Source organism: Abramis brama (genome assembly GCF_963993115.1).
Source record: "Abramis brama genome assembly, chromosome: 19".
Taxonomy (NCBI): Eukaryota; Metazoa; Chordata; class Actinopteri; order Cypriniformes; family Leuciscidae; genus Abramis; species Abramis brama.
Genome location: NC_139981.1, coordinates 4697492 through 4725140, shown reverse-complemented (window position 1 = coordinate 4725140; position 27649 = coordinate 4697492). Strand labels below are relative to the sequence as shown.

Below are 27649 nucleotides of genomic sequence, written 5' to 3'. Positions count from 1 at the left end.
TCATGGTGATTTCTGTGGTTGTGGCTCCTAAACGGTGGTACTTCGTCATACAGTGATGAAGGTTCAAAGACGGTTGTTGTCACAGTCTTGCGACCAAAGATAGTCTGTGATAATTTGACAGAGTCAGAAATTTAGCAATGATCATCTTACAGTGTGTTTGCTACTATGACCTACGTCTACTGACAACCAATAAAAATGCAACATGAAATGGTGTATTAATCAATGCGACCTGACACTAAAACTAAAACTCCTACTTACCTCAAGCTCCATTTGCAAGATTGGCATGCCAAGTTGGCCTCTTTTCCCTAGCCATGATCACGTCCATAATCTCCTCTTTCGCTTCCTCTTGTTTTTTTTCCAGCGCGCATAATAACCACAATCGCCAAAGTGCGATTCATCTTGCTCTATTTGTTTAGAGCACATGCTGATGACGTTTTAATCATCATAATCGAATACTAACTTGAGTCGTAGCCTACGAATCAATTGGTGTCGTCATCTTACAGTCTACATACATGTTGTACCCACATTTTTTTGATTGATCCATGTCGTACACTACAGTGTGATTTGTAATCATCTTATAGGATTGCCGAAAATCTGTAGCAGGCATTAAATAAGAAGCATTCATTTTCATTTTCTTTGGTGTAAGCCTTGAGTTATAAGGTATTAGGCACTTTTACAAAGTTTTATATATATTATAAGATGTATCCTTTAAAGGTTAAGTGTGTAATTTCCATGCCTAACACAAAATAATGATGCACCAACTCTAGCTGGTCAGCAAATAGATTGTCTTGCTCCCAAACACACATCACTGGTTATTCAGTGCAGCTGGGTTTGGCTGGCTGTGATGCTTGAACACACTGAACAATGTTTTGAACAGTGCCTCAAGCTTTGCAAATGGCTATTTATAGTTTCTCCACATTAAGCATGGATAAAGAATAAAGTATTTAAAAGATTACACACACCACCTTTAAAACTACCTATTTTCCCATTTAAATCATCTTTGGGGACTAAAACAATTTCCTTAATTGAAAGATATCCCATTTCTATATAATACATCTTTATAATCTATCTATATAATAATTCATTTGGCATGCATTTCTATTATGCAGCTCTATTTTTACAGCAGGACCGCAGTAATCCACCACCACCGCTGGGAAATCTGACCCTCTAGGAAAACTTCAAAGCCCCCTGAGCCACTGCACTGAGATGTATTTTCAGACTTGATGGAACCATTTTGATGGAGTAAGTGAGAGATGAGTTTCACTGGGCACACGGTGGTCCCACCCTGACAATAGATGGATGTACGGGTGTCTTAATGAGGGAGAGAGAAAGAAAGAGATGGAGTGACCTTGCGGTGGGGCCTAAATTCACACTCCACCCCACTGGCTCCCAAAATAAGCCATGTCCCGCTTTCATAAATGCCCCTCGCCACAGCCGCCATAACTCAGGGCTTTCCCAAAACAAGAGCTCATGTGCCGGCAGCGTTAGGAAGTGTGTCTGCCTGCCAGCAACCGCTAGGGCCGTCCACCAGCGTCTGCTTACCACATTTTACCCAGAATACAATGCCCCTTTGTTTTTGCGTGCGGTGGGGCCTCTCTCAGCCGGAACACACAGACAGAGAGAGAGACAGAGAGAAGGGTGAAAAAGATAGATAGATGGATAGATAGATAGATAGATAGATAGATAGATGGATAGATGCATTGGCGTATTGATAAATATGAAATGGGCAGTTCAAACCATGAGAGGAAAACAAATGCTGAGCAAAAAAGAAAATTGAAAGCAAGATAAAGTTGTAGAAAAGAAAGAGGAGAAATGGTGTGAGATATGGGAGGCCTTTCATGTGGTTTCATGCGGAATGCTGTCGTTCATTTATGCCTGCAACAAAAGCCACATGTTTATCTTTTTTTTTTGTTCAGACGAAGCGCTCCATCTCGCAAGCGTCTGAGAGGGAGGAGGTATGCTGTATATGAAAGGAATGATGGAATTTAAAAAGTAGGTCGACATAAAACAGAGGAATTCATCAAAACAGCACGCTTGTCAGAGCATGTGCACATGAACGCACGCTGTGAACACGCATTATTATGTTGATGCAAATTTTCTGACTGCAACACACAAGGTGCAGATGCACAACATAACACGCCAAGATATCATAGGTTCGATTCATAGGGAATGAATTCAATGCTAAAATGTAGACCTTCAAATGCAATGTAAGTCGCTTGGGAAAGAAGCCTTTGCTAAGTGCATAAAAACGTAATAATTTTAATGATTTCCACATTTGTAATATGCTGCAAACTTTGAAAGTCTCTGAATTTCAAATATGGCCTCAAACTAAATTTCACTCCTATTCTGCCTCTAAACAACTTTCCTTAATGACTGATGTCAACAAGCCCTCTTCTGGTGTGTTTGTAAACTCAGTCACTGTGCTGGAAGGTGTTGTTATGTCACTGTTAATTGAGCTAATCAATTTGAGAGCATGTAAAGTCTTTACCATTGAGTTTTAAAATGAGCTTGTTAACAGACTTGCTGCATGTTTAATCACTCATATTGGGCTTGCCAAATTTGACTTCCTATCAGTGGCCGGTAAAAGTGTTTTCACACTGCTGAGCTAATATTCGCTTGCAAACATATTTTTCCTAAGAAGTAAATGTGAAAATAATGAAGTTTTAAAACATTACATGTGCTGATCTTCTGAAGTACCAACCCATAAATGATATAATAAATAAAAAATTACTTGCCAGTTGGCCTGTGACTTCATTAGGAAATTCAATATAATAAATTCAGTAAAGTACAAATTAAAGTATAGCGTATACTAAAGAAAACATCTGTTGTGAACTCTGTTGAGACACATATGGAATATTCCATGCATTAAGCCACCAAACAATATGAAAAAGAGCTGAATAACTGCCATTAGGAAATAATTCACAAAAGTATTTATCATATAATATTTCTAATTTATATAGGTCTATATATAAATTATATAATATATATTCAAATTGAATTATTTTTAATTTAGCAATGTTTATATATATATATATATATATATATATATATATATATATATTATACAGTATATATATATATATATATATATATATATATATATAAAATAAAAAAAGAAACATTGCAAAATTAAAAATAATTCAATTTGAATAGTCATAAAGAAATATTTCTTGCTGGTAAATTTTTAGTTGCTCAGTTCATGTGGAAAAAAGCAGTTAAAACCTGCATTAGGGGGACTGTTCCTGTAAAACGTTGACTCTAAATTCACTTCCTACATTTGGCTTTTGCATTTTCAAACAGACGACAGATAAATGAAGCATGGAATGTCCAACAGGAAGTGACAGTGTAAAAATTAGTCATGAAGTTTTCTAGATGGAACGAAATCACAAAGTCATCACTGTGACATAAGGAGTCAGCAGCATGATGTCTGTCATCTGTCTGCAAGAATGAAAGAAAGTGTGAGAGATTTTGCAACTTCTGTGGGAATGCCGTGAGAGCGATTCAGACAGCCTGACCAAAGTCCAGACACGGAAGGGCAGATGAATGGGAAGAGAGAAAGCACGCGTCTGTGTGTGTGTCTGTGTGTGAGAGAGAGAAAGGGAAATCCCTGTCTGTTTGTCTGGGGCTTTTCCTCAAATAAGGAACTGCAACAGCTCCATAAACACACAAACACACTTGTTGTGTTACCTCAGGTCAAGCACGTGCGCAATTGAAGAATAAATTATGCCAGACATTAAATCTAAAGCTAGTTCACTCGTGAATTAAAATCACTAACTCATCAGATGAATAAAAAGGCCACCTTCGCAAGTTCCCTATAGTCTGTGAACTGTTCAAAGATACTAGATTACTGTAGTTTAAGGGCTGCCCATCTAAAATGCACACTTCATAAAATTGGATGTTTGTGCTTTTGTCTATTTAGCTTGCGACTTCAAAGTCCAACATGAAATCAAAACAGTGGCTATATATTTCCACAATGTACGTTACTGGTCTTATTATGGATGATTCATCCATGCATGTTATTCCAAATCAAAAAGATTGTAATTTATCTTTTTATACATGTAATAATTTGCTCCACCAATTTCAAACAATTTTCCTTTGCTGTTGATGTCACCAAGCCCCCTTAATTTTCAACCTCTTCCTTCAAACCACCTGCCATATAGAGACACTTTTTACTATCCAATCAGTAACTTACATAAAATAAAGTCCCACCCAACAATTTTCTTGTTTGATATATACTTTCACTGTAAGATAAAGAGCAGCACGGACATTCTGAATAACATCTCCTTTTGTGATTCATGGAGGAAAATTTAACTATTCCTTCTTTAAAAAAAAACAAAAAAGAAAGACAGAAAAAATAATCTTCTATATGGCATTCTAACTGGAGTGAACCACAGATGCATTGAAATAATCATCTGAAATATTTATTCACTTAAAGAACTCTAAGCTGTATCCTTACACAAACATCAACCTGAAAATCTCCCATCATCCAACACAAGTCAATAAACCGCTTGTAAACAACTTCAGCTTTTTCTGGGAAGGGCGCCTTGGATTTAGCAAGCAAAAAAACAAAAAGGAACAGAGAGAATCAAGAACTCATAACCTCAGGGCGATCATCATCTTATATCCTATCATTATCCTCATATTTTCAACGCCATAATTAACTTGTTTTATTGCACTCTGGCAAATAAGGGAGAGAGGAAGGGAGACGTTTTGAAGACGATTAAGGATTTTTGTCTGTGTGTGAGAGTTCTCATGGTAGAAGAGTCTCCGTCCCGTATCAGTCTTGCACGCTTTCAGACGGATAATTGAGACAATGATGACGCGTCGGTCTGAGGTTTTAACGACAAATAAAACGATTGTGCGCAGATGCTCCAGGGCATATTTTTAACGAGGCAATTCAATCATTGCGAAGTCTAATTTTCCATGTATTCCATTTTATTCTTGACCAAACTTAAGTTTCTTAAGAGGATGGCATGCTGGGAGATTTAAATTGTAAACATTATATAATATTTCATAAAGTTATTTACTGTTTTATGTCATATTAACCTATAATAAGTGAAAGTAGACATGACTGAATTGCTTTTAAGAAGCTTTGCAATTTTCTGACAGTGAATCTCTGAGGGTTAAAGTCCCAATGTGGAAATGTTCAAGTTACGCTGTGAAAACACAGTGTGAACCGGAGCTAAAAATGCGGCACTAATGTTCTTAGTGGTTTTGCATCTTGGTGGGGCCGTAGCAATAACAGTTATAGGGTGTGTTTGGGAGGTTCTGTGTGTGTTTGCTTGAAATGGCGAATGTTTCTTAGTTTCTCTACACTTTCAATCAGGTGTTGGGTGAGGTCTGAAAGTGATACTAATGGAAAACAAGCTTATCAGCATTTAAGAGCAGGTGTCGAGCTGTGTGGTGAAAATACATGATTAGTTAACAAAACAAAAAAAACAACAGCAAGATCTAGGACTGACTAAAACACATCAGTAAGTTACATATTCAACTAGAACAAAGTTCAGAATATCATTTTAATGACACCGGAAAAGCTGAAGACACACAAAGTCAGACTGACCAGCTTTTCCTTGGTCCGTCTGATAAAATCCCTGTGGTCTGTGGCTCTGCACAACTTAGCTTCATATTTTATATTGCTTGTTCTTATTACAGTCAAAATTACTATAATAGTCCAATCTGTAAACACATTAAAGCAGGACTTTATTGATATTCCTCAAATATTCTTGTTCTAAACCTCTAACTCTAAATAATAAACCTCTGCAGTTCATTCAGACTCAATTTTGCAGCTGTATTTGTGCTATCTATTCTGAAAGTCTTAAAATTGGTCTTCTTTCTTACATCTTGAATTTCGATATTGTTAAAGGAACACGCCGACTTTTTGGGACTTTAGCTTATTCACCGTATCCCCCAGAGTTAGATAAGTCCATACATACCCTTCTCATCGCCGTGCGTGCCGTAACTCTGTCTGACGCACCCACTGCTAGCCTAGCTTAGCACAAAGAATGGAGGTAAACGGCTCCAGCTAGCATACTGATCCCAATAAGTGACAAAATAACGCCAACATTTTCCTATTTACATGTTGTGATTTGTATAGTCACAGCGTGTACAAATAACAAGGTCACATGAGACACAGCCATCTTCTAACTGTATACATACTGGGAACTATATTCTCAGAAGGGCGAAGCACTGCTACTTCTGCGGAGTGATTTACTCCAGTCTTTGTGCTAAGCTAGGCTAGCGGTGGGTGCGTCAGACAGAGTTACGGCACGCACGAGATGAGAAGGGTATGTATGGACTTATCAAACTCTGGGGGATACGGTGAAGAAGCTAAAGTCCCAAAAAGTCGTCGAGTTCCTTTAAGTCTTGTACTGTATTTAAAGCCAAAATGTGGCATGTGCCACTAGTGGCACCAAAATAAATGGCAAAGAAATTATAATTTAAAATTATAAATAACATTTAATTTACATAAAATTTACATTAAACAACTATCCCGAACACTTATCCTGTCTTATATTAAACATATAATCTTCCCCAAACTCAATTTATTGGATACGAGTCAAAACATTGGACACACTTTTCTGAATTTATGTTTTTCATGATTTTAAAAACATTTTGATCTAAAGGCTTACATGCCTAAAATGTGATTGGTAAAGAAATCGAAATGTATTTTCTACTTATGAATTTCTTTGCAACCCCAATATTATTTATATATTTTTAATGGATGAATAGTCATTGGACCGAATAGTGAAGAAAAAGCAGCCAACAAGCGCCCGGCTGCAATTCCTTCAATAGCATTTAAAAATATTCCTAATATAGGATGTACCTCTTGAAGTTGTTTGAGAGAACATCTAGAGAAAGCAAAGAAGAAGCTCAAATACAAGAGTTTTCATTTCTGTCATGTTTTGATCCATTCCCAAACTTAGGTTTATGTTATTTCATAGTTTAGATGCCTTTACTTTTATTCTAAAATGTGAAAAATAATCATAATAAAGAATGAGGTCTGTCCAAACTTTTGCCTGGAAGTGTAGATGCTTCATTACGGTTTATGGAGAGAAAAAAGGCGGTAAATTGTTGATGTTCTCACTGAAAGTAGGGTGTAAACCTTTCAGTTCCTGTCACTCCAAAATGTTGTCACTTTAAAACATAACATAAACATCAGCATTCAACTGTATGTCACACCACTGCCAAACAAGATCACTCCCAACACAGACCTTATCACTGTATATTTTTACATGTAGATCTGCTAGAGGCTGATTTCTCATGCTGATGGTCAACTGCCATCCTTGCACGTCAAATGCTATATATATTACATATTCAAGTGCACGTCATACTGTTACATACATACATTTCGAGTACATACTGTTCGAAAGTTTGGGGTCAGTAGATTTGTTTTAAAGAAATTAATATTTTTATTCAGCAAGGACACATAAAAGTGACAGTAAAGATATTTATAATGTTACAAATGATTTATATTTCAAGACAATAAAAAGAAATGCTTCTTGATCAGCAAATCAGCATATCAGAATGATTTCTGAAGGACACACTTAAGACTGGAGTAATGATGCTGAAAAGGGCATTTCACAATATAACTGTATTTCGGATCAAATAAATAAGCACGAAAGACTTCTTTCAAAAAACATTTAAAAAATCTTAAGACTTTTAAGTGGCAATACGTGCATTTCTGCAAGTAAAATTTAGAGTTATCTGTGCATACATTCTCTTATCGGTCTTGCATACATTTCTCTATATACAATCAATCATAAGGAGCAACAACGAGCAATACTGCAATAAGAATATTACTAGTGTTGGATAGAAAAGTTTCATAAGCATGAAACAAATTGTTCTGTGGGACTGCAGTCTGTCCTAATGGTCCATTACTCACTGGAACATGTGAGCTATAAAGATGTTAGATGCATTTATTTTAACATGCTCAGAGAATCAAACAGAAACTATTTTATGAGCATTTCCACTGAGCTTTCCAGTGCTGTGGATATTCTGGAAGTGTACATCCTGACTTCATGACGTTTGTTCCACTGCAGTGAGGGTCTCTCAAAAATAGCTCGTCTAGACATTATAAATGACATTGACATCCCTCTACCTTCTCATATCATGACAGATCGTTATGCAAGGACCACCGAACACCTTGTTCCTCAAACTCACTGTGTGTTGTGGTAATGTGTTTAGCATACACCCAGGATTCGGCTTCACTCGCTGCTGTCACACACAATCACACAGCCAAGCGCTGAAAACACAGACTAACTCTGGGTGAACCCAGTACACTGCTGCCACTGAATAGAGCACACATACATGAAAAACACTTTTGATCCACACTCAATGGCCTTTTCAAGGTCTAGTACTCTGGTTTACAAAAGAAACACACTGGCTTGGTTCCAAAACCTATAGTGTAGACAGCATTTTAAGCCTGAAACATGCTATTACGTGAACGCAAAATCTTAAACCTTCTAACTAACACATTGTAATGGATCAAATGTGATTTTTTTTGTTTTGTTTAATCATTGCATTTCAGTGTAATTTATAAATCAAGTTAAGAATGCAATCACACAATGTTGCTGCAATGGCACTATAGTGAATTATCTGCTACAGTCACGGCAGAAGAATAGTTGAACAGAGATAGTTCCCCGCCATAATAACTCCGCCTCGTGCACATCCCAAACTTTATTCTTTTCATTTCATGGACACAATTATTATTTTTTTCAAACGATCTCCTTTATGTTCCTTAGAAGAAAGATAGTCATACAGGTTTAATATGACATGAGGGTGAGTAAATGATGGCAATTAAAATTTTTGGGAGAACTTTCCCTTTAAGCATGTTCAAGTATGCATAGACACACTACAAAGCTGAAAGGCTATCAAAAGGCAGTTATGCTGCTTTGTGAGATATTTTCTTTTGGACTACATTGAATGCATTCTTAGTGGAGGAGACAATCCAATAATGCATTGCCACATGCCCAGTGAAAAACATTCCAACAAACTGAGATGATATTAAATATTTTTCATTCATTCAATTATAACTCTTCAATTTTATACAAAAAGTTGGCCTATATTTGTGTCTATTTACAATGTTTTTGCAACTTGCTCACACCAAGTCAAGTCTCTCCTACACTCTGCATGAGTAGCACCATTTATGATGTATGGATAGGATGCTGTCTTCACTCTTAAAAAATTAGGGTTTCAAAAAGAACCTACCAGTAATCAGCTTTTAATTAAAAGAACCATTTTTTTCTTAGTGTGAAGAACATTTCAATAATCTGAAGAACCTTTTTCCACCATAAAGAACCTTTAGTGCAATGCAAATGTTCCATGGATGTTAAAAGTTCCATAGATGCCAATAAAGAACCTTTATTTTTAAGAGTGTATATGGACATTAATGTAGAATTCAGAAACCCTTGTTATTAGCGATGGTGGGCGTTAAGTAAACTGCAGCCAGCAACTTATTGCTCGTGCACACGTAGCGTACAAGAGACTGAACATCATTCAAGGTCCTCACAGTGAAGTTCTTTTTGTTCTTCACTTTAAAGTAAAAAGAAGTTGGAAATACGTTTGCAGTGATATACCGTTAACGAACATTCTGAACATTGTATAAGCATTCATTTCATTGAATGGAAGTGAGGCCTTCGGGAGCGTGTGTAAATGTCACATCTTTTTGATTTTCTCTAGTCCTGAACATAAAAATCAGTCTACAGGCTTTCATAGACAACCTAGGAAGTCAGGAAAGGTCTTGTTTTTTAAGTTTCGTTACAAGCTGTTCACACATCTGCAATTAAAAATCGATTAATACATGAAAATTCTTACATATAGCCCCTTTAAGCAGCTGAGCACTGTGTTGTAGAACTTTATCCTTTATTTACATTTTTAAAAAGCATAACTTTTCAAATTTAATATCTTCTGCTGTTAATATAACTGTTCATACAGCAAAGAAACAATTTGAGGTCTGAATAGAATTTGTTAAGAAATGGCGAAGCAAACAACTCAAGACATCCTCAAACATGTTCCCGCATATTTAAAGTCACTTTGGACAAAAACGTCTGCAAAAATAATAAATGTAAATGTACATAAAAGATAGAATAACAGCCCCCTAAATACCCTGTCAGAAAATAGAATGAAACTGTAACAACTCTAGATGCAAACTAAATAATGATCCCTCAGAAAATATAAAGGGACTACAGGAGAAGATTTCTCCTTCATCACGGCCATCAGATGCCCGGACACAAGCTCTGAACACTAGCTTCAGGACCAGTGAATAGAAATCTCTACAAAATACTCCCCGTTACTCGGGACATTTCCCTAATCAACTCCAGTCCCACAACAGAGCCAAGTGCTTTATAAATAGGAATTGTTCTGAGCTAAATTAGACACAGAAGCCAGACCCTCCGCTGAGACCCTCATGCAGTTTTCATTACGCTCTTCCCTGTCCAATATCCAGACCCTCAATATCTGGTTACAGAATTCAGTTCTTGCCGTGGATGCTGATATTTTCAGGGGCCGAGAGGGTAATGGGTAGGAGTTGAAAGCCTTTGAATGTGCTCCAGCGCAGTGAAGTATCAATTTATAGGAGCACGAACCATGTGTTTATGAAATTAATAAACTCTGTGCAGTCATCTGAAGTTTTGCATGTCCTACATGCTGCATTGGTAAATCTAAGTACTCAGTGTCCTTAAGTTCTGCCACGAACACTTCAGAGCATAATGTGATAAATGTTTTCTGTAGCTCCAACTGATGGAGTTTTACTTTGCTTTGGAGTTCTGCTAGTGTTATGTAAGGTCATGTCGAATTCAACCCTGAAAACTGTGGCAGGATTCAAATGTGTGATACAAACTCCACTGTGTGCACCTCTGTATGTGCATGCATGCAGATGTGCTTGTGTACACACGCTTGCACACTTGGGCTGGGTATTGACACAATATTCACGATTCGATTCGATTCACAAGCTTGCGATCCGATTTGATTTCGATTCATTCGATTATTTTGGATATATATCAGACACAGTACATTTTCTCAAGGAAAAATCTATCCGGATTAATGTAGACGGAGCCTGATTTAGCGATTACATTAAACATGAGACGAATTTCGGTAAGTTGTTCTGTATCTTTTAACATACCTTCAGATGCTCATTCATGTTTATTTGTTGCTGTAACTGGTACTAAAGTGGAGGAGATGATCCGCTTCTCTTGAACTGAGGCGCTACTGCGATGACTTTGAAATCTGAGACTTTAGCCACGTTTCCACTGAATTTACCTGGAACAATTTGTCCCAGGAACTTTTTTACCAGGAACTTTTTCCCCCCCAGACCTGTTGCTAGCCGTGTTTCCACCGCAGTCTAAAGTACCGTGAAGATTAGGCAAATAGTCGGGTGGCGTAGGACTGCGTGCGAGTTTACAGTTCCCACTGGATTTCATCCTCTGAATTTAAGCTTAATAAAGCCTGAACCTCATCGTCGGTCCATCGCTCGTATTTGCATGTTCAGCGCCCAAGTCCCACCCCTGAAAGTTCCTGAACTTTGAAAAAGTACTACCTCACGAGCAGGGACTTTCGGAGGGGGAAATATTTACCTGGAACTTCTTTTAGACCCTGGTTCCTGCAGTGTAAACACACCGAGTACCACCCCAAAGTTCCTAGTTCCTGGGGAAAGTTCCTGCGGTGGAAACGCGGCTTTTGTTTCATATCAAAAGTAACAAAGCACAAAGCTTATTGCTATTTGGGAGGCGAGCTACAATGTCCCACTCATTCATCAACCTAAAACAGGATATACTAATCGATTCTTGGGATTTAAAAAACGATATCGGTTCGTAATAATGAGAATCGATTAAAATCGAGAAATCGTTATTTTTTTTACCCAGCCCTATTGCACACTGTACAAAACGAGGTGTTTGTGGAAACCTGAAGGTAACAGTTTGCATGGCTTTTGAGTTGAATTCAATCATCAAAACGATAGTTAACCCACCCAAAAATGGAAATTCTGTCAATATTGACTCACCCTCATGTTGTGCATTTAAACCTGAATGCATTTCTGTCTTCTGTGCAACACAAAAGAAGATATTTTGAAGAACTTTGGGCTCCAATGCTGTTTGACTCTCTAACATTATTTTTATGGACAAAATGTATTTTTATGTTCCAAGGTAGAAAGTCCTGCAGGTTTGGGACAATATTGTAAACTTCTGAACACTAATCATATGAACAATCATGAGACAAAACAACAAAAAAACAACAACAACACACCAGACCTCAAATATTTGGTAAATGAAACGCAACTAGGGTAAAAATCAACTGACCAAAATCAAAAAAATATATATATTTTTTTTACACAGAGGAACAAGCTTATCTTGGCCACACAAGACAACAAATTACTAAATGTGACAACAAAATCAACAACAGTAACTGTGCAAACAGTCAAACTTATGCAACCTTCTTAATAGTTCATAGCCCAGTGCATGCTGGTTAGAAAGTAAATGGGACTGAACCTTAAAATAATTTTCAGTAAAGGCTGAAGAGTCCAGTGCAGATACTGCATGCAAGTCCAGCTCATCTGCTGTGCTTCTTGATTTGAACAATAGGAAAAATCTTTATAAGGGTATATATAAAAAAATGCACTGAGATGCATTAGTGGTGTTCCGAGAACTACGTAAATGATCACGTAAATGAATAATTTTTACATTGCATGTTTAAGATTGTGCATTGCATTATTTTTGTGAGCAGACCCGTACTTTAGTGAATGTGGTTGTTTGTGTATGCGTCTATAAATGCAAGTATGCGGGATTGTATAGATACATTTATATATATTTATATATTTAGTGTGTGTGTGTGTGTGTGTGTGTGTGTTTTAGACTGCTGTTTCAGTGCAACAGGTGTGACCTCATTGTGGTTGCTGGTAAGCAGCAGAAGCAAACAGAGTCTGCATCAGATTAACACGCAACATACACACACACAAACCCTCTCGACTTGTTCCTTCAATTTTATTTCTCACACTCACTCTTGTGAGTCACTCGTGTGAACCGTTTTACAAGACTCTTTCTGTATCGTACATCAACGTACATTTGCAGTATTTTTGTCTTGTGTTTTCCAATTAAATATCTAAGCATCATTAAAACAAGAAAATTTGACTTAAAAACAGAATGTATTTAAATTAAGTTTATAAAAAAAAAATTCTATAGGCAAATGTTCTTGTTTTATTCCTAAACCTCAGCAAAATTTGTTAGATTTATGCATAAATCAAGATCAAACACTTTATTATCTGAATAATTGTCTTAATATGCAATTTTGCTTCTCAAGTTCTAAGCATGGTTAAATATTTGTACTGGATAACAAGACAAAAATACTAAATATTAAAATTTATTTATTTTTCTGTGTGTGGCATAGGCCTACGTCTCATGTCTGACTTTTTCCAGTGAAGTTGAGCTTCAGTTTGGAATTGAAAAAAATTCTGAATTTAATGAAATACTGTAAATGTTGGAAAAACATTGCAGTTGATGTAAATTCTGTATATATATATATATATATATATATATATATATATATATATATTCAGGGGAAACATTCTGCATAAATGTACATACCACACATAGTTTTCATTTATTCAGATCGCCTTATCGTTATATTTATTAGACTTACTGTAAACCCTTATAAAAACATATGGTACACAGCAAATGCTCTACAATAAAGTATGATTTCATATACATAATGTGAATGGCTCCAAAAGCATGCCAGCTTGTGATTTTGTTTATGTACACAATCTGTAGGATATCTGAAAAACTTAGATAACTTGGATAACATAGGCCTGGTTTCACAGACAGGGCTTAGATTAAGCCAGGATTATGCCTTAGCTTTTGTAAACGTGCCTTCGAAAAAAAACATTACTGATGTGCATCTTGAGACAAAACAATGGCACTTACATATTTTAAGATATGTCATTTTTAAGTTGCTTTCAGTTAAAAAAGCTAAAACATGCATTTTAGTCTGGGAATAGGCTTAAGATTTGTCTATGAAACCTGATTCACTTTGGTTTCCTTTTTTTATGGTCGAACAAACTGAAAAATGGATATTGCATATTCACAAATGAATTCCAATAGTAAATACAGCCGTGTTTTGACATCTGAGCAATTCTGACTCTAAAAACAGAAAAAGCAGAATTCAGAACTCAGAAAGGAAAAAAGATCTATAACTGTTGAAAGTCTACATCAAAACTGAGCCTAGTCACTATTCTCAATACCCATTATTACACTTAATTGTTATCAACTCATCAATGCACATTATTTCTAGTAAAAAAAAGTTGTTTACCAAATGACGAACTATACACTATGCACTTATTCACTATGCACACACTGTACTCAACTGTGTAGTGTATAAGTCTTACAAGGTTATTTTGTTATTTTGATAGCTCCTCCCCCTCTGCTAATTAAAGCTGCAACAGTTTGAGTGCATGAAGTGTCCAACATTCTCTTTGGAATTTTCAGTGTGAACACACTCCTCGCATATGGTATAAGAACCTGCGCCTGGACGCGACGACAACGCAGTCCTGAAGTGTCAACTAGTCTCTCCCCTGTGAAGGCCTCCCTCCCCTCCCTTTACCTCTCTACAGATAAAGCGTTGTCGGGATAATTCCGGACGTGATTAAATTCTGTATTATAAATTTTAAGGCCAGACAAGAAGTTTGTTAAGGTTTGGTTTGTAGGGAAGGACTACACGCCTGCGCACACATATATTCAAACGCGCATACCTATAGACTGAACTCGTAAAACGGATGTGCACGCCATCAGCGTTCTCACAGGTTTGCGTTTTTAAAGTTTGCGCAGAGAGAACTTAAGAGTTTTCTGTTAAAACTGTGTCGTGTTAATAGCTAATGATCGTTGCGACGGAAGTGAATCAATCAAAACTAACTTTAGCTGGACAATAACTTTATTCTAGAGCTGATGTAAAGCCAAAACAATCTCTGTTACTTTAATTTCCTATTATCACTGTAAAGCTGCTTTGGAACAATCTACATTGTTAAAAGCGCAATATAAATGAAGATGACTTGACTTGACTACAAAACAACATAGAAAAGTGCACAAGTACGTGAATTGGGACACTCTACATCCGTCATTAAAAAACTCTCCTGTTCAATCACCTGACTCCATTCTGTTATGCAACGCTCACTTTGGATCAATTCTGGAAATACACTCAAGCCCCACCCTACATTTTTTCATTGAAAATAAATGAATTACAGAAATAAATTTGGGTTGCAAATTATATTATATTGGTTCAGAAAACAACGGGTTAAAAAAATCCTGCAAACAGTTTGGAGCTGGTACCTCTCTCATCCCAGACTCTTATTTTGGCAACTGTTACTAAAGCAAACACACTTTTTAACACTTCTGTTTTCCGTCTCTGTGTTTCTTTTTCTTTCTTATTTTTGGATGTGTGCACTTATTTATTTATCCTCAAACTAAAACTCTCTGCTCATCCTGCAGGGACGCAACCACCACAGCCATTGGGATACATCTTCCCCAAATGTTCTGATTAGTGATCAATCAAGATAGTTCAATGACTGAAGGTACTGAACAGGTAGAATGTGAGTGAACACTACAATGAGAGTGGAACAGCATGCTGGGAGTTTATAGGAACATAGAAAACAAACCCCCCCCTGCTAGCATTTAGCTACTGTTTACTTCATAGAGTGGATGACATCAGTGTTCACTCTGTCCAATTCTGAGCTACTTTATTTAACACACACAGATCCATCCCAGACTCTACAGTAATGTTAACCAGCTCAGACCTCTGCTGATGCATGTAAACACAGACTCAACCATACATGTGAGGATCAATTACTTAACCATCTACGCTTTCATGTGAGCAGATGAGTGGGATATTGGTGGATCTTTGTCATCTATGTGAAACGGACTGCAAAGAAGAAGAAAAACAACACAGGCGGGCCGTATATATTTTGTGTCTGCAGGCCTGGGTGTCGTCACTTAACCAGACTAAAAGCATCACTTGTAATTTTGGCGAGGGGTGATTTGCTCTTTGATCTTAAAGTTACACAACTTGTTTTCTAAAACAGTTTTGACTCTTAATTCTGATTGGATGAGATGCTCTTCAAGCAGTTGCATTAATGCGCAACATACATTGCTTGGCCACAGTAAACAGCCTACTCTAATGAATATTACTTGCTAGAATAATTATTATGATTAATATAAAGCATTCCCAGGGAATGCATGAACTAATGTATACCTTGAATGCAATGTAAGTCACTATCGATAAAAACGTCTGCCACATGCAAAAATGTACATTTTATTAAACTGCACGTTTTATTAAACATTGGCATCTTATTTCAGGCAATTACACACATTTTATAAAGCAATAGGCCTAAGCCACCCAAAACAGAAATAGGCAAAACATAGCGAGGAGTGGATTATGCCTCTAAGTTTTGTATGTACAATTATATATACGTATTATACTGTATATATGAAATTTGTGTAATCAGACAAAATGATTAACAAATTACTCAACATGAAATGCAGTTTCAAACCAATTTTACTTCCTTAATATTACATATTTCTAAGTAAAACTTCAAAAAATGTAGGAGGGGACTTGAATTTATCCATTGGGAACTGACTGGATTGTGAAAACTGGGCATTACAAATACTGGGAGAATGACAGGTGGTTGGAGGGATTTGTGATGTCAGCTGACTAAGAAAATCATTATGAAGAAGACATTTTTAATTTGGAGTAATGTGCAGTGATGCATCATGCACAATTAGACCAGGTACATCACATGTTGTGTTCGGGTTTTATTTGGTTTTAAGCATTATTTGTGGGTAATTTTGATAACATCGAATACATTTTTAAAATGTTCTGTACAAGTTATCACACTAGTGTGCTTTAATGTTCATCCAGGAGGTTTGTTTGCTTTTATCTTGTACACAATGGCACAAAGTCACACTTGTGGTATTCCCAGTCAAAAATGATCGGCCTACAAAAAAAAAAAAAAAAAAAACCTTCAATAGCTGCCACCTTGTTTTATGTCAATTAGGACAGGATTTGTATTTATTTTTGAAACTGTCTGATTGTAGAAAAAGATTGTAAAAAATTACAATCCATTGAAAATGAATGGGGAAGATCGAAAATAAGAGAAACACGTAGTGTTCAGGAGCATGTTCATCATGTTCATGTTCACATATTTACAGATAAAGGCCTTGGACCTGTGCATGTGTGGATACACACACACAGACACACACATTTATGTACATAAACAAACTATTTTGAGTATTACAGGCTTTCTTTGTCAGAGATGAACTTTATCCTCAGATCAATGAGGCCTATGATCAATATGTTTCAGAAATAAATACAAAACATGTCCTAATTGAAAGAAAACAAGTTGACAAAATGCTTGAATCCAATATTTGGTGATAAAATAGCATTATAAACGATTTACAAGCAATTTTTAAAAGGACGGTTATTTTTGACCGGGAACACAAAAGGTGTTACAGGGTTTTCAACACAGCGCAAGGATCAGCTGTGGCTTCACGTAAACTTTAAACTTCACCATCCCACCCTAAATGAGTATTGCATGAGGATAATGATTCGCCATTGTTTTTAAAACAAAACCTCAATCCTAGGACAGGAAGCACCTCATCACATGTTGACGTTACCATAGTGACAAATGGCCTCTTCTGAGGTGCTCAGGAGATGCAGATGCCAGTAAATCACTAATGTTGACTTGGGCCCGTACCCACACATATACACAGCGACCACAGAAAGGCCGAGAGTGCCCTGGCTCCAGAAGTTGACTGGTTTGTGAGTTCCAGTAAAGGTTGGTCTAGCTGGTTCCTCCCTTGCGCCCTGCGCTGAGAGTGCGTTTATAGTGCTAATGCTTGCGGTGAGCAGGCCATTATGATCCAAACCCATCAGAACTGCTCCAAACAGACTGCGGCATTATAAAACAAACATCTTAAGAAGGATAAATGCGCAGGTAACTTGCGCTCCAAGTTTGTAAATGCAGTTTACATCTGAAGACAGATTTGTGCATTGAATACCCTGATCTAGGTTTCATATGTACACTCTAAAAACTGCTGGGTTGAAAACAACCCAAGTTGGGTTATTTTATAACCCAGCTGCTGGGTCAAAAAGGGTCTCACCCAGCGCTGGGTTATTTTAACCCAACATGTTGGGTTATTGATTTAACCCAACATGTTGGGTTATGTTTTCTACCCAAAGTTGGGTAGAAATTACTAAATTGTTGGGTTGAACTGACTAAACAATGGGTTGAAGAATACAACCCAAATTATGGGTCATGGGTATCATTTGGATTAAAAATTACTTTTTTCAATTAACCTTTGCATTATGAAAGCAACTTGTAGTTATTTTTATAAAATTAAAGATAATATTCAAAACATTATTCTATCAATGCATGTTTGTATTTCTTATTTACCAATTAAAAGATCGTCAATTGACATGAGTTGGTCTTTAAAAATATATTTATTCATTTCATACAATTCATTACAATTTAAAATGAATTCATTAGCAATTGATTAAACATTTAGTTCAAGTTCAAGGATTTAAATGGAATTAAATTGAGCCTGGAGAATTTTGACCTCATTTGCCTCTTGTCCAGGGATTTCAAAGAGCGCTGTTTGGATAAACTCCCAAACTTTGCTGCAAACTTTTGGGTATGCGATGTCAAAAACAAAAAAAGCCTTAAAGCAGACATCTACAGCTCCCAGAAGGGAAGGGTGCTCCAGACCCGTCCCATTGATGACAACAAAGGCCTGGGAGCACTGATGCCCGTCCCCCAACATGAGTACAAAGGGGTACTCTGTGGGTGCCTTTGTCAGGTATTCCGCCAGGTTAGTTCCAACCTGTAAGAAAAACAAAACAAAAGGAAGTTGTTTGAAGAGGTCAGGTACTTGTAACAGCAACAGCAATATCACCAGAGTTGTCATGATTTACGTGCTATGCCTTAGCTTCATAATAAGGAAGAAAAATAAATTCAGGTAAAAATCATTGTAACTTACAGGCTTAACATCAATAAAAGCCCTTCTGAACTCAAGGCGGCTGGGGCAGCACAGTTTTCTGCCAACCTTGTATACCCCGGTTGGCAGCAACACCGGGAGCAGCTGCAACGCAACCTCCCCTTGTTTTTCTGTAAAATATATATGATAGATTCATCAGTCAAATACAACAGTAAATGTATCTTATGGTTGGAGGAAGGAAGATTTTTCACAATATAGGAAAAGTGGGTAACACTTATTGTTTTCCCTGGTAACTAACCAGTAGTCCCCTAATAAGGCTGAGTTGGGAGTTCACCAGTAAGTACTGGTTAACTACCCAGCAGTTCCTGATTAGTTCCCTAGCAAGTAACCAGTAGTTCCTGATTAGTTGCCTAGCAAGTAACCAGCAGTTCCTGATTAGTTCCCTAGCAAGTAACCAGTAGTTCCTGATTAGTTGCCTAGCAAGTAACCAGCAGTTCCTGATTAGTTCCCTAGCAAGTAACCAGTAGTTCCTGATTAGTTCATCTGGTAACACTTTACAATAAGTGACACAAAGAATGCTTAGTTACTAGGGAACTCCTTAGGGAACTAATCAGGAACTAATGGGTAGTTCCCTAGTAACCAAGGAATTTTTTTGTACCTTATTGTAAAGTGTTACCGAAAAGTGTTAATTGATTAATTGTTTGCAATACAGAAACAATAAACAATGTATAAGCAGAAGAGAAGTCCCAGTGTCCCACAAGCGTAAATCTCAAATCAACATTCTACAAATAACATTACCTGCTGAAAGAAGATCAAAGTTTTTTGTGATCTCCGTTTTTTCCTATTGTGCCAGATTGATGATCCTTGGGGCGAATAGTGTGTTCCAATTTGCTGTCAATTTGTCTGGGGCCTCGGGCTGCAGCATCACAAAATCTTGGGATATCTAAGTCCAGGAAAAGTGCAGGAAAAGTCAATGATTTAGTAAGCAATGGGGCACAAATATTTAACAGGGTCACACATACAAAATACACAACATTCATTTATTCAACCAGTACTTACAATACTATGCAGTATTACACATGAGAGAAAGAGAAAGAAAATTGGCATGGTGTTTAATTCTAACAATGAAATGGATTGTTACATACCTTCAAACGCAGGGATTAAATTAATAAGGTTCCACTCAGTTTGTCCTTCACAAAGTTATCTATTAGAAAGACAAAGACAAAGAAAAAGGACACTCAATAAATATTTGATTACTTATAGTTGATTGCTTAGAGTTTTGAACTTGTTAAAAGACAAGTTCTGTTTTTTGCAACCTGGACCTTATTTCTAGCATGAAATATGTTAATTTACTCACACAAACAATTGTGCGTAGATCTCCTGAATGAATGCAAGTTACACCAAATTGTTTAGGTGAGTAAATTAACTTATTTCATGCTAGAAATAAGGTCCAGGTTGCAAAAAAATTAACACCTGAACACCTCCTTTAACTCTCTATGGTAGGATGAGGCTGAGAGAGGAGAGGGGGACGTGGGAGAGAGGTAGAGGAGCAGGGGAGGGGTGTGTGGAGGGGAATAGAGCGGGGGGAGAGATGGAGGGGAGCAGGTTTTGCACTGATGTAAAAAGACTGACAGTGACACAATAAGACCTCATGTTAGCAAAATGTTTTAATCTTTTAACTCTAAAAAGAAAAAAAAATGAATAAACATGTATGTTCTTTAATGTTTGATTATAATTTTACTGTCTTCACATAGATTGATACGATTTTATCAATAATAATGCCACTGACGATTCTGATTATCGATCCGATTCTTTAACGATTCTCTTATCGATTCTTAATAGCACTGTATGGAAAAATTTAGTCATATGCTTTTAAAACAAAAACAAGTGGTTTTATTTATTTTAAAGTTTAAGCTTGAGTAAGCAAACTGTACTTTTTTATGTAATGCATAGAACCTTATTGTAAAGTGTTACTGATTATACACCGATTCAGACGTCTCCTGAGTTCACTGTTGGAAAGATCAGTTGTTTTAACCATTCATGATAATGAATCGGTTCAAAGGAGTCATTAGTTCGCGAATTGGACGTGTCGTGCCCGTTGTGTGATTATCCCAGCATTTAGGACATGGACATCCAAGATTTGTGTCAACACAGAAAACATTTCAACACTGGATAGTTTTTTTCGTTTGATTAAAGTGTTGTTTTATGTCAGCTGAATGTCCGGAATTTTTTTCAGAGAAGATAAGACAACTTATTTAGCACAATTCACACCAGCGGTAATTCAGGAAAAAAATATCTCCGAATGCTCCACATGAAACTTTGGTCTTCCGACCTTTTACCACCGTGTCGATTTATTTTGATTAATATGTGCGAGGGAGAGAGAGCAAGACAGCGCTTAGTTTGGAGACGGTGAAGTCTTGTTTACAGAGTGCGCGCGCGCGCGACCGGCTCTCTCTCTCTCTGGTGGTTCTTTCAGTTAAGCATACGCCGTCACAAACGCAGCTGTTCATCTACATTACTCACCGATCAAATAAGACTTTGGCGGGCGCTAAAACAAGTTCAATGCAGGAAAATGCATGCGCGAGTTTACATTAGACTCGCACGGAAGCCAGCAGGCCCACAGGCGTCTCATGGTGAGCTCAGTTGACGCTGTGTGCTTCAAGATTCTGACGCAAGTGCTAAGATTCCGATTGGCCAAGAGAAAAAGTGCTAAGATTCCGATTGGCCCAAAGAAATGTCAATTATAAGAATTATCCAATAATGTTTCGCAATTCTATCCTGCATGGCATGTTACTGTGAGTAACGAGGCTGCCGCTAAGCTTTCATGTTGAACTTCACGAGTGCAAAAACAGGCGATTATCGCCAAATACAGGCTTATGTCAGTAAAATAAAATGCATGGGGTTTATATATACACAGATATATTCGGTCAAAGTAGTTATTTACTCGTGTAATCAAGTTTTTTCCTGTTTTACAGACGGCGTTTGAGACTTAATTAGCTTGTAAACTCGTCACATACATTTCCGAAAATAAGATATAACTAAAAGAAAACTCACCATAACAATCCTAGGTTAGCTGTATGACAAATGAGCGTCCGTCTCAAAGCTGCGCCGGACGGCGGACAGACCCTTAAAAAAACCAGACTGTCCTTATAGCCGGACGTATGGCCATAGCCTATTAGCAGCTAATAGTTAGCTATAGCTTGTTTCAAAACTACTTTTTTCGCATGGAAATTTGAAATAGTTCGGGAACATTTCATACATATCGAAGTGCCATTTACTTAAGCAATGCAAATTCAATCGTAAATATTTGGCGACCTCAATATCAGCGGTTCAAAATGTTATCTGATTTCTAATTTGCGATCGGTAGGCTATTATGTAGTTTAAACGACCCAGGCTCAAAATAGCGTTCCCATCAGTAATCAAGCTAACTACCTATAACTAAGACAATTAAACAAAACTTTATGTGGTATATCTCACCGTTTGATGTTATATAAATCAACTTACTTGGAGCAGGGCAAAGTTGTGTGTCTTGTCCGTCGTCCTCAGCTCTTGAAAGGGCGGGCACGCAGAAGCATCTCCAACCGTTACTTCTACAACCCAATGCGTTGGGTTGACATTTATAAACCAACGTTGGGTCAAACTGACCCAACCCTAGATCCAACTGCCTCAACCCAACATTTGGGTTAGGGAAACAACCCAGCGCTTTTTAGAGTGTACCTTAACACAGTATCTCAGAAGGCCATACAGGCTCGACACACAACATCTATATGATGCTTTATTACATCAACAGCGACATTTAAATCAGTCAGTTTGATACAAAACAAAACAAGCAGAAACTGCCCTTTTCTGGAAACTGTCAGGTTGCACTTTAAAAAGTGTTATTATAGGAAGTTTGTAGTCCATATACAACACGTCAAACCCACATGCATGCAAGCATGTACTGTCAAACGTTCATAACTGCTAAACTGCCACAGACACACATGCAAGCTACAGCAGACACACCAGACAGATCTCGTATGAATGTTACAACTACCAAAACTAGCTTTCTGGACACCACACTGGCGCAGAAAGAGGGAGGGGAATGCTACGACGGGTGACTTACCACGCAGTAAACTGGGCGAGTAGCTGGAGAATGTGTCGAAGATGCTGTTTGAAGCCATGTGTCCCGCTCAGGAGGGAAAAGAACTGGCCTCTCCGCCGCCTTACCGACTTTCAGCCTGAGAGAATGACAGTCGGAGAAAAAGAAATAGAGAAACTACATAGACTGCCTGCAACCAAGAATTTGGGGTTTGAGAGTGCCACAGGAATCTTTCGCCACAAGCCGACTAACAGAACAGCATATGTGCCGTGTGGTGAGAGCGAGCGATGGAGTGGAGAGAGAGAGAGAGAGAGAGAGAGAGAGAGTGAGAGAGAGAGAGAGAGAGAGAGAGAGAGAGAGAGAGAGAGAAAGACTAAGTGAGGATAGCAGCTCTGAGAGATGGACTCACCTTTGACAATACACTTTTGTATGTCTGTCACCTCTAGAAGTGGTAGTGTCTACGTGGTTCTAGTCAGATAGCTGAAAGTTCAGGTGTCTGACGCTCTTGCAATGGTGATCTCCGTGGTAACGGCCTGTCAGTCGCATGTCTGAGGTATCCGAGGTCACGGCTCCTGCGGTAATGCTGCTGCACGGCAATCCCATGATCTGATTGGTGGAACTCAGGTCACATGACTCCCTCTCTCTCACTTGTATGCAGTGAAGTTCTCTTTTCCTTCCAATGTGCATTTCTCAGCAATGATTGGCTGATACTTGTTTTTTGAATGGTTTCTCAGAGGATGATGTGGCCTTCTATAAGAGGGACCACAAAAATACACATCTCATACCCAACACAAACTCTCCAGTGAAAGAAATTGCAGAAAACGCGGGACAGAAGAGAATTATTTGGGGAAAGAGAGTGTTGAAGTGTGTTCTGGTGGTTTGGGGGCCTGTTAAACCACCCTTCCACCCTCATTCACCACTTGATAGTTTATCAATGTTAGCCTCATTAAAAACAGCCATGCCAGTCATTTAATTTGTCCTCCCGCTCTCTTTTTACCCTCATTTGTACTCAGTACTCTGCTTTCACAGTTTAATATGGCTGTGGGCGGCCTACTTTTTATTTCCGAAATATTTGCGGTGTTTAACACACCTTTCATGTATGGCCTGATTTCAGTGGCCCTGTTAAAAGCAAGCATGTGTATCTGTTTATCTACACCATCTAACTGTGCATGGAGGTATGCGTATGTGTGCGTGTGAAATTCGTCCCTAGAACGAACCTCACGTGCAACGACAGACAGACAGACAGATCAGATAGTGAGATAGATAGATAGATAGATAGATAGATAGATAGATAGATAGATAGATAGATAGATAGATAGATAGATAGATAGATAGATAGATAAGGTTGTGTGTGTGATTGAGCTGATGTTGTAACCACAGTGCCATGAAAATGAGCACTTGTGTGCTGGTCAGCCGGCAACACAGGGAAAATGACACAGTGGAAGTGTGTGTGTGTGTGTGTGTGTGTGTGTGTGTCAGGCAAATAACACACTTCCAGGGAGTGTGGCCTATGGTGAAGCCACAGAATGACTTCAGGGCTTTTTATCAACCTTATCCCAACCTCACACATATACACATGCAAATCAATCTCAAAGTTTCCCCTATGAGAACGACCCAGCTCGGTCAGTGTGTGTTTGTGTGTGCACCTGTGTGGGATCTGCTGGTTAAACGTCATTTTCACATGAGTGAAACAGAATATAGGAAGAACACTGTTGCGGGACTTTATATTAGTCATTAGGAATTGATAGGATCCAATGATGGGCATTCAGGACCAGAATGGTATGGAAGTAGGTCAAATTTACCCTCAAGAGCATCTTGATGCATACAATATATCGTTATTTGCTACTGTTGCTGTAATGTTAAACTAACTAGTAAGTTAGTAATGTTAATTACTTACTAGTGGGAAAATTAGAACGATGATTGCCTAAAATGACTAAATAACTTTTCAACATTTTTATTTTATTTTAAATTTGGAATAATGTGCACAGATGAAACATATTAAGACATTAAATGGAGTCAATTTGGATGTCAAGTTCAACATACGTATTCTAATTTTTATGCACATTATAACTGTGTATAAATTTAGGAAGTACACCACAAGTGCGTGCATTCCCGAAGAGTGTGTATCGGACGTTGAGGATGGGGCCATCCAGCTTCTTTCCTCAGACACAAACACCATCTGCTCTGTGTTTTGGGAAAAGGGTTTCTTAGCAGCGTCGTTCACTAACCACAAGCAAAAATGGTCAAAGCAGTGCGGCAGCAATCGGACAGAGATGTTTTTTTTTCTTCCTCTCTCTCTTGTTTATCAAGCCCCTGTATTTAAGTTTAATATAACTGTAGTGTTTTGCTGAGAGACCTGCGGTGGGCCAAACGTTGCCAATGTCCCTCCACCCCACGGGTGGGGCAGAGCGGGGCGGTGGCTAGAGCATGCGGTCACGAGCGCAGATGTGCAGGGGCTTATTTTGTGGTGAATAAATTGCAGGCTGCCCCATGTGCAACTCATAAAGGGGGAACACAGCAAAGGACAGAAGGAAAAATACAGTGATGAGGTGGCCATCTTCACTTCAAACGCATTTTCGGACCAAAAGCAAACGCCCAGAGTCTAAATCTGTCTATGCCGCTGAAGGGGGATATAGGCTCTTGGATGGAAGGATGAGAAAGGAATATGAGAAACTAACTACAGTCAGCCATTTCGATTTCATTAATCCCAGAGTCACAGGTTTTGTGATTCATCCTGTGACGTTTAATTTAATAAAATGAAAGTTTACCCAATTAAAGCAATATTAACTCAATCATTTGAGTTTGGGGCGGGACTGTCTGTTTTTCCAATTAATGTAAATGTGTTTGAAAATAATAATTAATTGAGAAATTCTGGTAGAAATTATTTCAGCTTTAACATTCTTATAGTAATCTTAATCAGAATCCAAAAATTAAATACTTGTAATTACATTATCTTACATTTTAAAAACTATAAATAGCATCGTATATATATATGTATATTTAATGTTAAAACATGCTTCATTCCACAATGCTGTAGTAGCTATTACTTTACTTTTGCCCGTCACTCTTGGCAGGGTATGGGCCGCAAACCACAGATCTCCAGATTATTCTGTCTTTGGCCATTCTTTCCAGCTGGTTCCAGGTGTAGCCCATCTTGGTGATGTCGGCTTCGAGGTCACGTCGCCAGGTGTTTCTTGGACGACCTCTTCTCCGCTTTCCTTGGGGGTTCCACTTCAACGCCTGCCTGTTGATGTTGGTTGATGCTTTATGAAGAGCGTACCCTATCCAGCCTCATCTTCTCTTCCTGATTTCTTCCTCTGCAGGGAGTTGGTGAGTCCTTTCCCAAAGGTTGATATTGCTGATGGTGTCAGGCCATCGGATCTGGAGAATTCTTCTAAGACAGCTGTTGATGAAGGTTTGAACCTTCCTGATGGTCATCTTGGTCATCCTCCAGGTTTCAGCAACACCGACTATACGTTGGAGTTAAATAGGTGAATCTTTGTTGTCAAGGACAGGTCTCTTGAGCTCCAGATGTTCTTGAGCTGCAGTGTTGGGAAAGTGCACTTTCTACATGAACTAGTTCAAAGTTCAGTTCACAAATTTTAAAATGAACTAGTTCATACTCAAAATTTTGAACTAAGTTCACAGTTCCAAAAATGAACTAGTTCATAGTTCTTTTTTTCCATGTTGCTGCGAGATATTATTTTTCAAAATGATTGCCACAGCCCATATAGAACCACAGACAATTATTTTATCAGTTTTAACACTGAAGCTATGCGTCAGATTTTTCCCATCCTCACCAACCTTGTCATAAAACTCGTTTAAATGATCATACGACGCCTCCTTGCTGCTTTTTGTTTTGATTTGTAATGTAAGTGATGAGTCGTTCATGAACGATCTATTCATTGCGTCTGTCACGTGACAAATGAACGAAAGACTCGGAAGGTAAAGTAATTATTTATGTTCCCTGTAAACGATTTTTGACTGCATTATAATGATTTCTTAATTCAGAATATGATCAAGATTGCGTAGGTGGATGTGTTGTGGGAATTTGCCAGTTAATAGTATAACATTTAAAGCCCCTTAAATGAACGAAATGACTCGAAAAAAGATTTGTTCATTTTGATGAACGAGATCGAACAAGAGAGTCAGTAGACACTGGTGGCTGGTGTTGTCAGATTGGTTGTTTTTTCCGCTACATATTAAGGCCTGTTTACGGTGTGTTTTAGCCGGGTTTTCGCCTGGAAGGCTCTATAGAAATCTGGCACTCTATTGAACAAAGTTAAACTGAGAGAGCGTGGCATTCACAGACACCAGAATGAACGAGTTTACCCATTTCTAGCACATACCACCTTACATCATGGTATATTAATAATGCCCTATTCCCCTAAACATGTGTAATTGCTGATGTATGCTCATGAATAGGCCAACCAATGTGTATTTTTTTCTAAATAAAGATTCATAATATTTTGAACATTCAATGAATTGACAGATGCACTTCCACTTACGATTTAGGCTACTATTTAATTTAATTTATTTTTCATTACAATTTATTCACTTTAAATAAATTATAATATAAAATTATAGGATTAACAGGAATTGTAGT

The 27649-nt window shown here is 37.8% G+C and overlaps 1 protein-coding gene and 1 long non-coding RNA gene across 4 annotated transcripts in view; both read right to left on the bottom strand.

The window, feature by feature from the left end:
* Positions 1 to 23593, bottom strand: part of runx3 (RUNX family transcription factor 3) — a 59840-nt gene extending 36247 nt beyond the window's left edge. The window contains exons 1-2 of one of the 2 annotated variants that reach the window (XM_084093111.1): positions 23453 to 23593; positions 23068 to 23182 (exon numbers count right to left, since the gene is read on the bottom strand). In XM_084093111.1, the coding sequence (XP_083949237.1) occupies positions 23068 to 23125 (58 nt within the window). In that variant the 5' untranslated portion in view covers positions 23126 to 23182; positions 23453 to 23593. Of the gene's footprint in view, positions 1 to 23067; positions 23315 to 23452 lie in introns of those variants that run through there. The other variant, XM_084093110.1, reaches the window with a different exon arrangement.
* On the bottom strand, positions 18454 to 22999 carry LOC311069729. 2 transcript variants are annotated; one of them, XR_014603553.1, is made up of 5 exons: positions 22470 to 22999; positions 20111 to 20169; positions 19764 to 19908; positions 19008 to 19135; positions 18454 to 18851 (listed from the first exon to the last, which is right to left on the bottom strand). It is a non-coding gene; the product is annotated as an uncharacterized lncRNA (long non-coding RNA). The 2 variants fall into 2 exon arrangements; XR_014603554.1 differs by having other exon boundaries at positions 20111 to 20281; positions 20439 to 22747.
* Positions 23594 to 27649: the final 4056 nt, after the last annotated feature.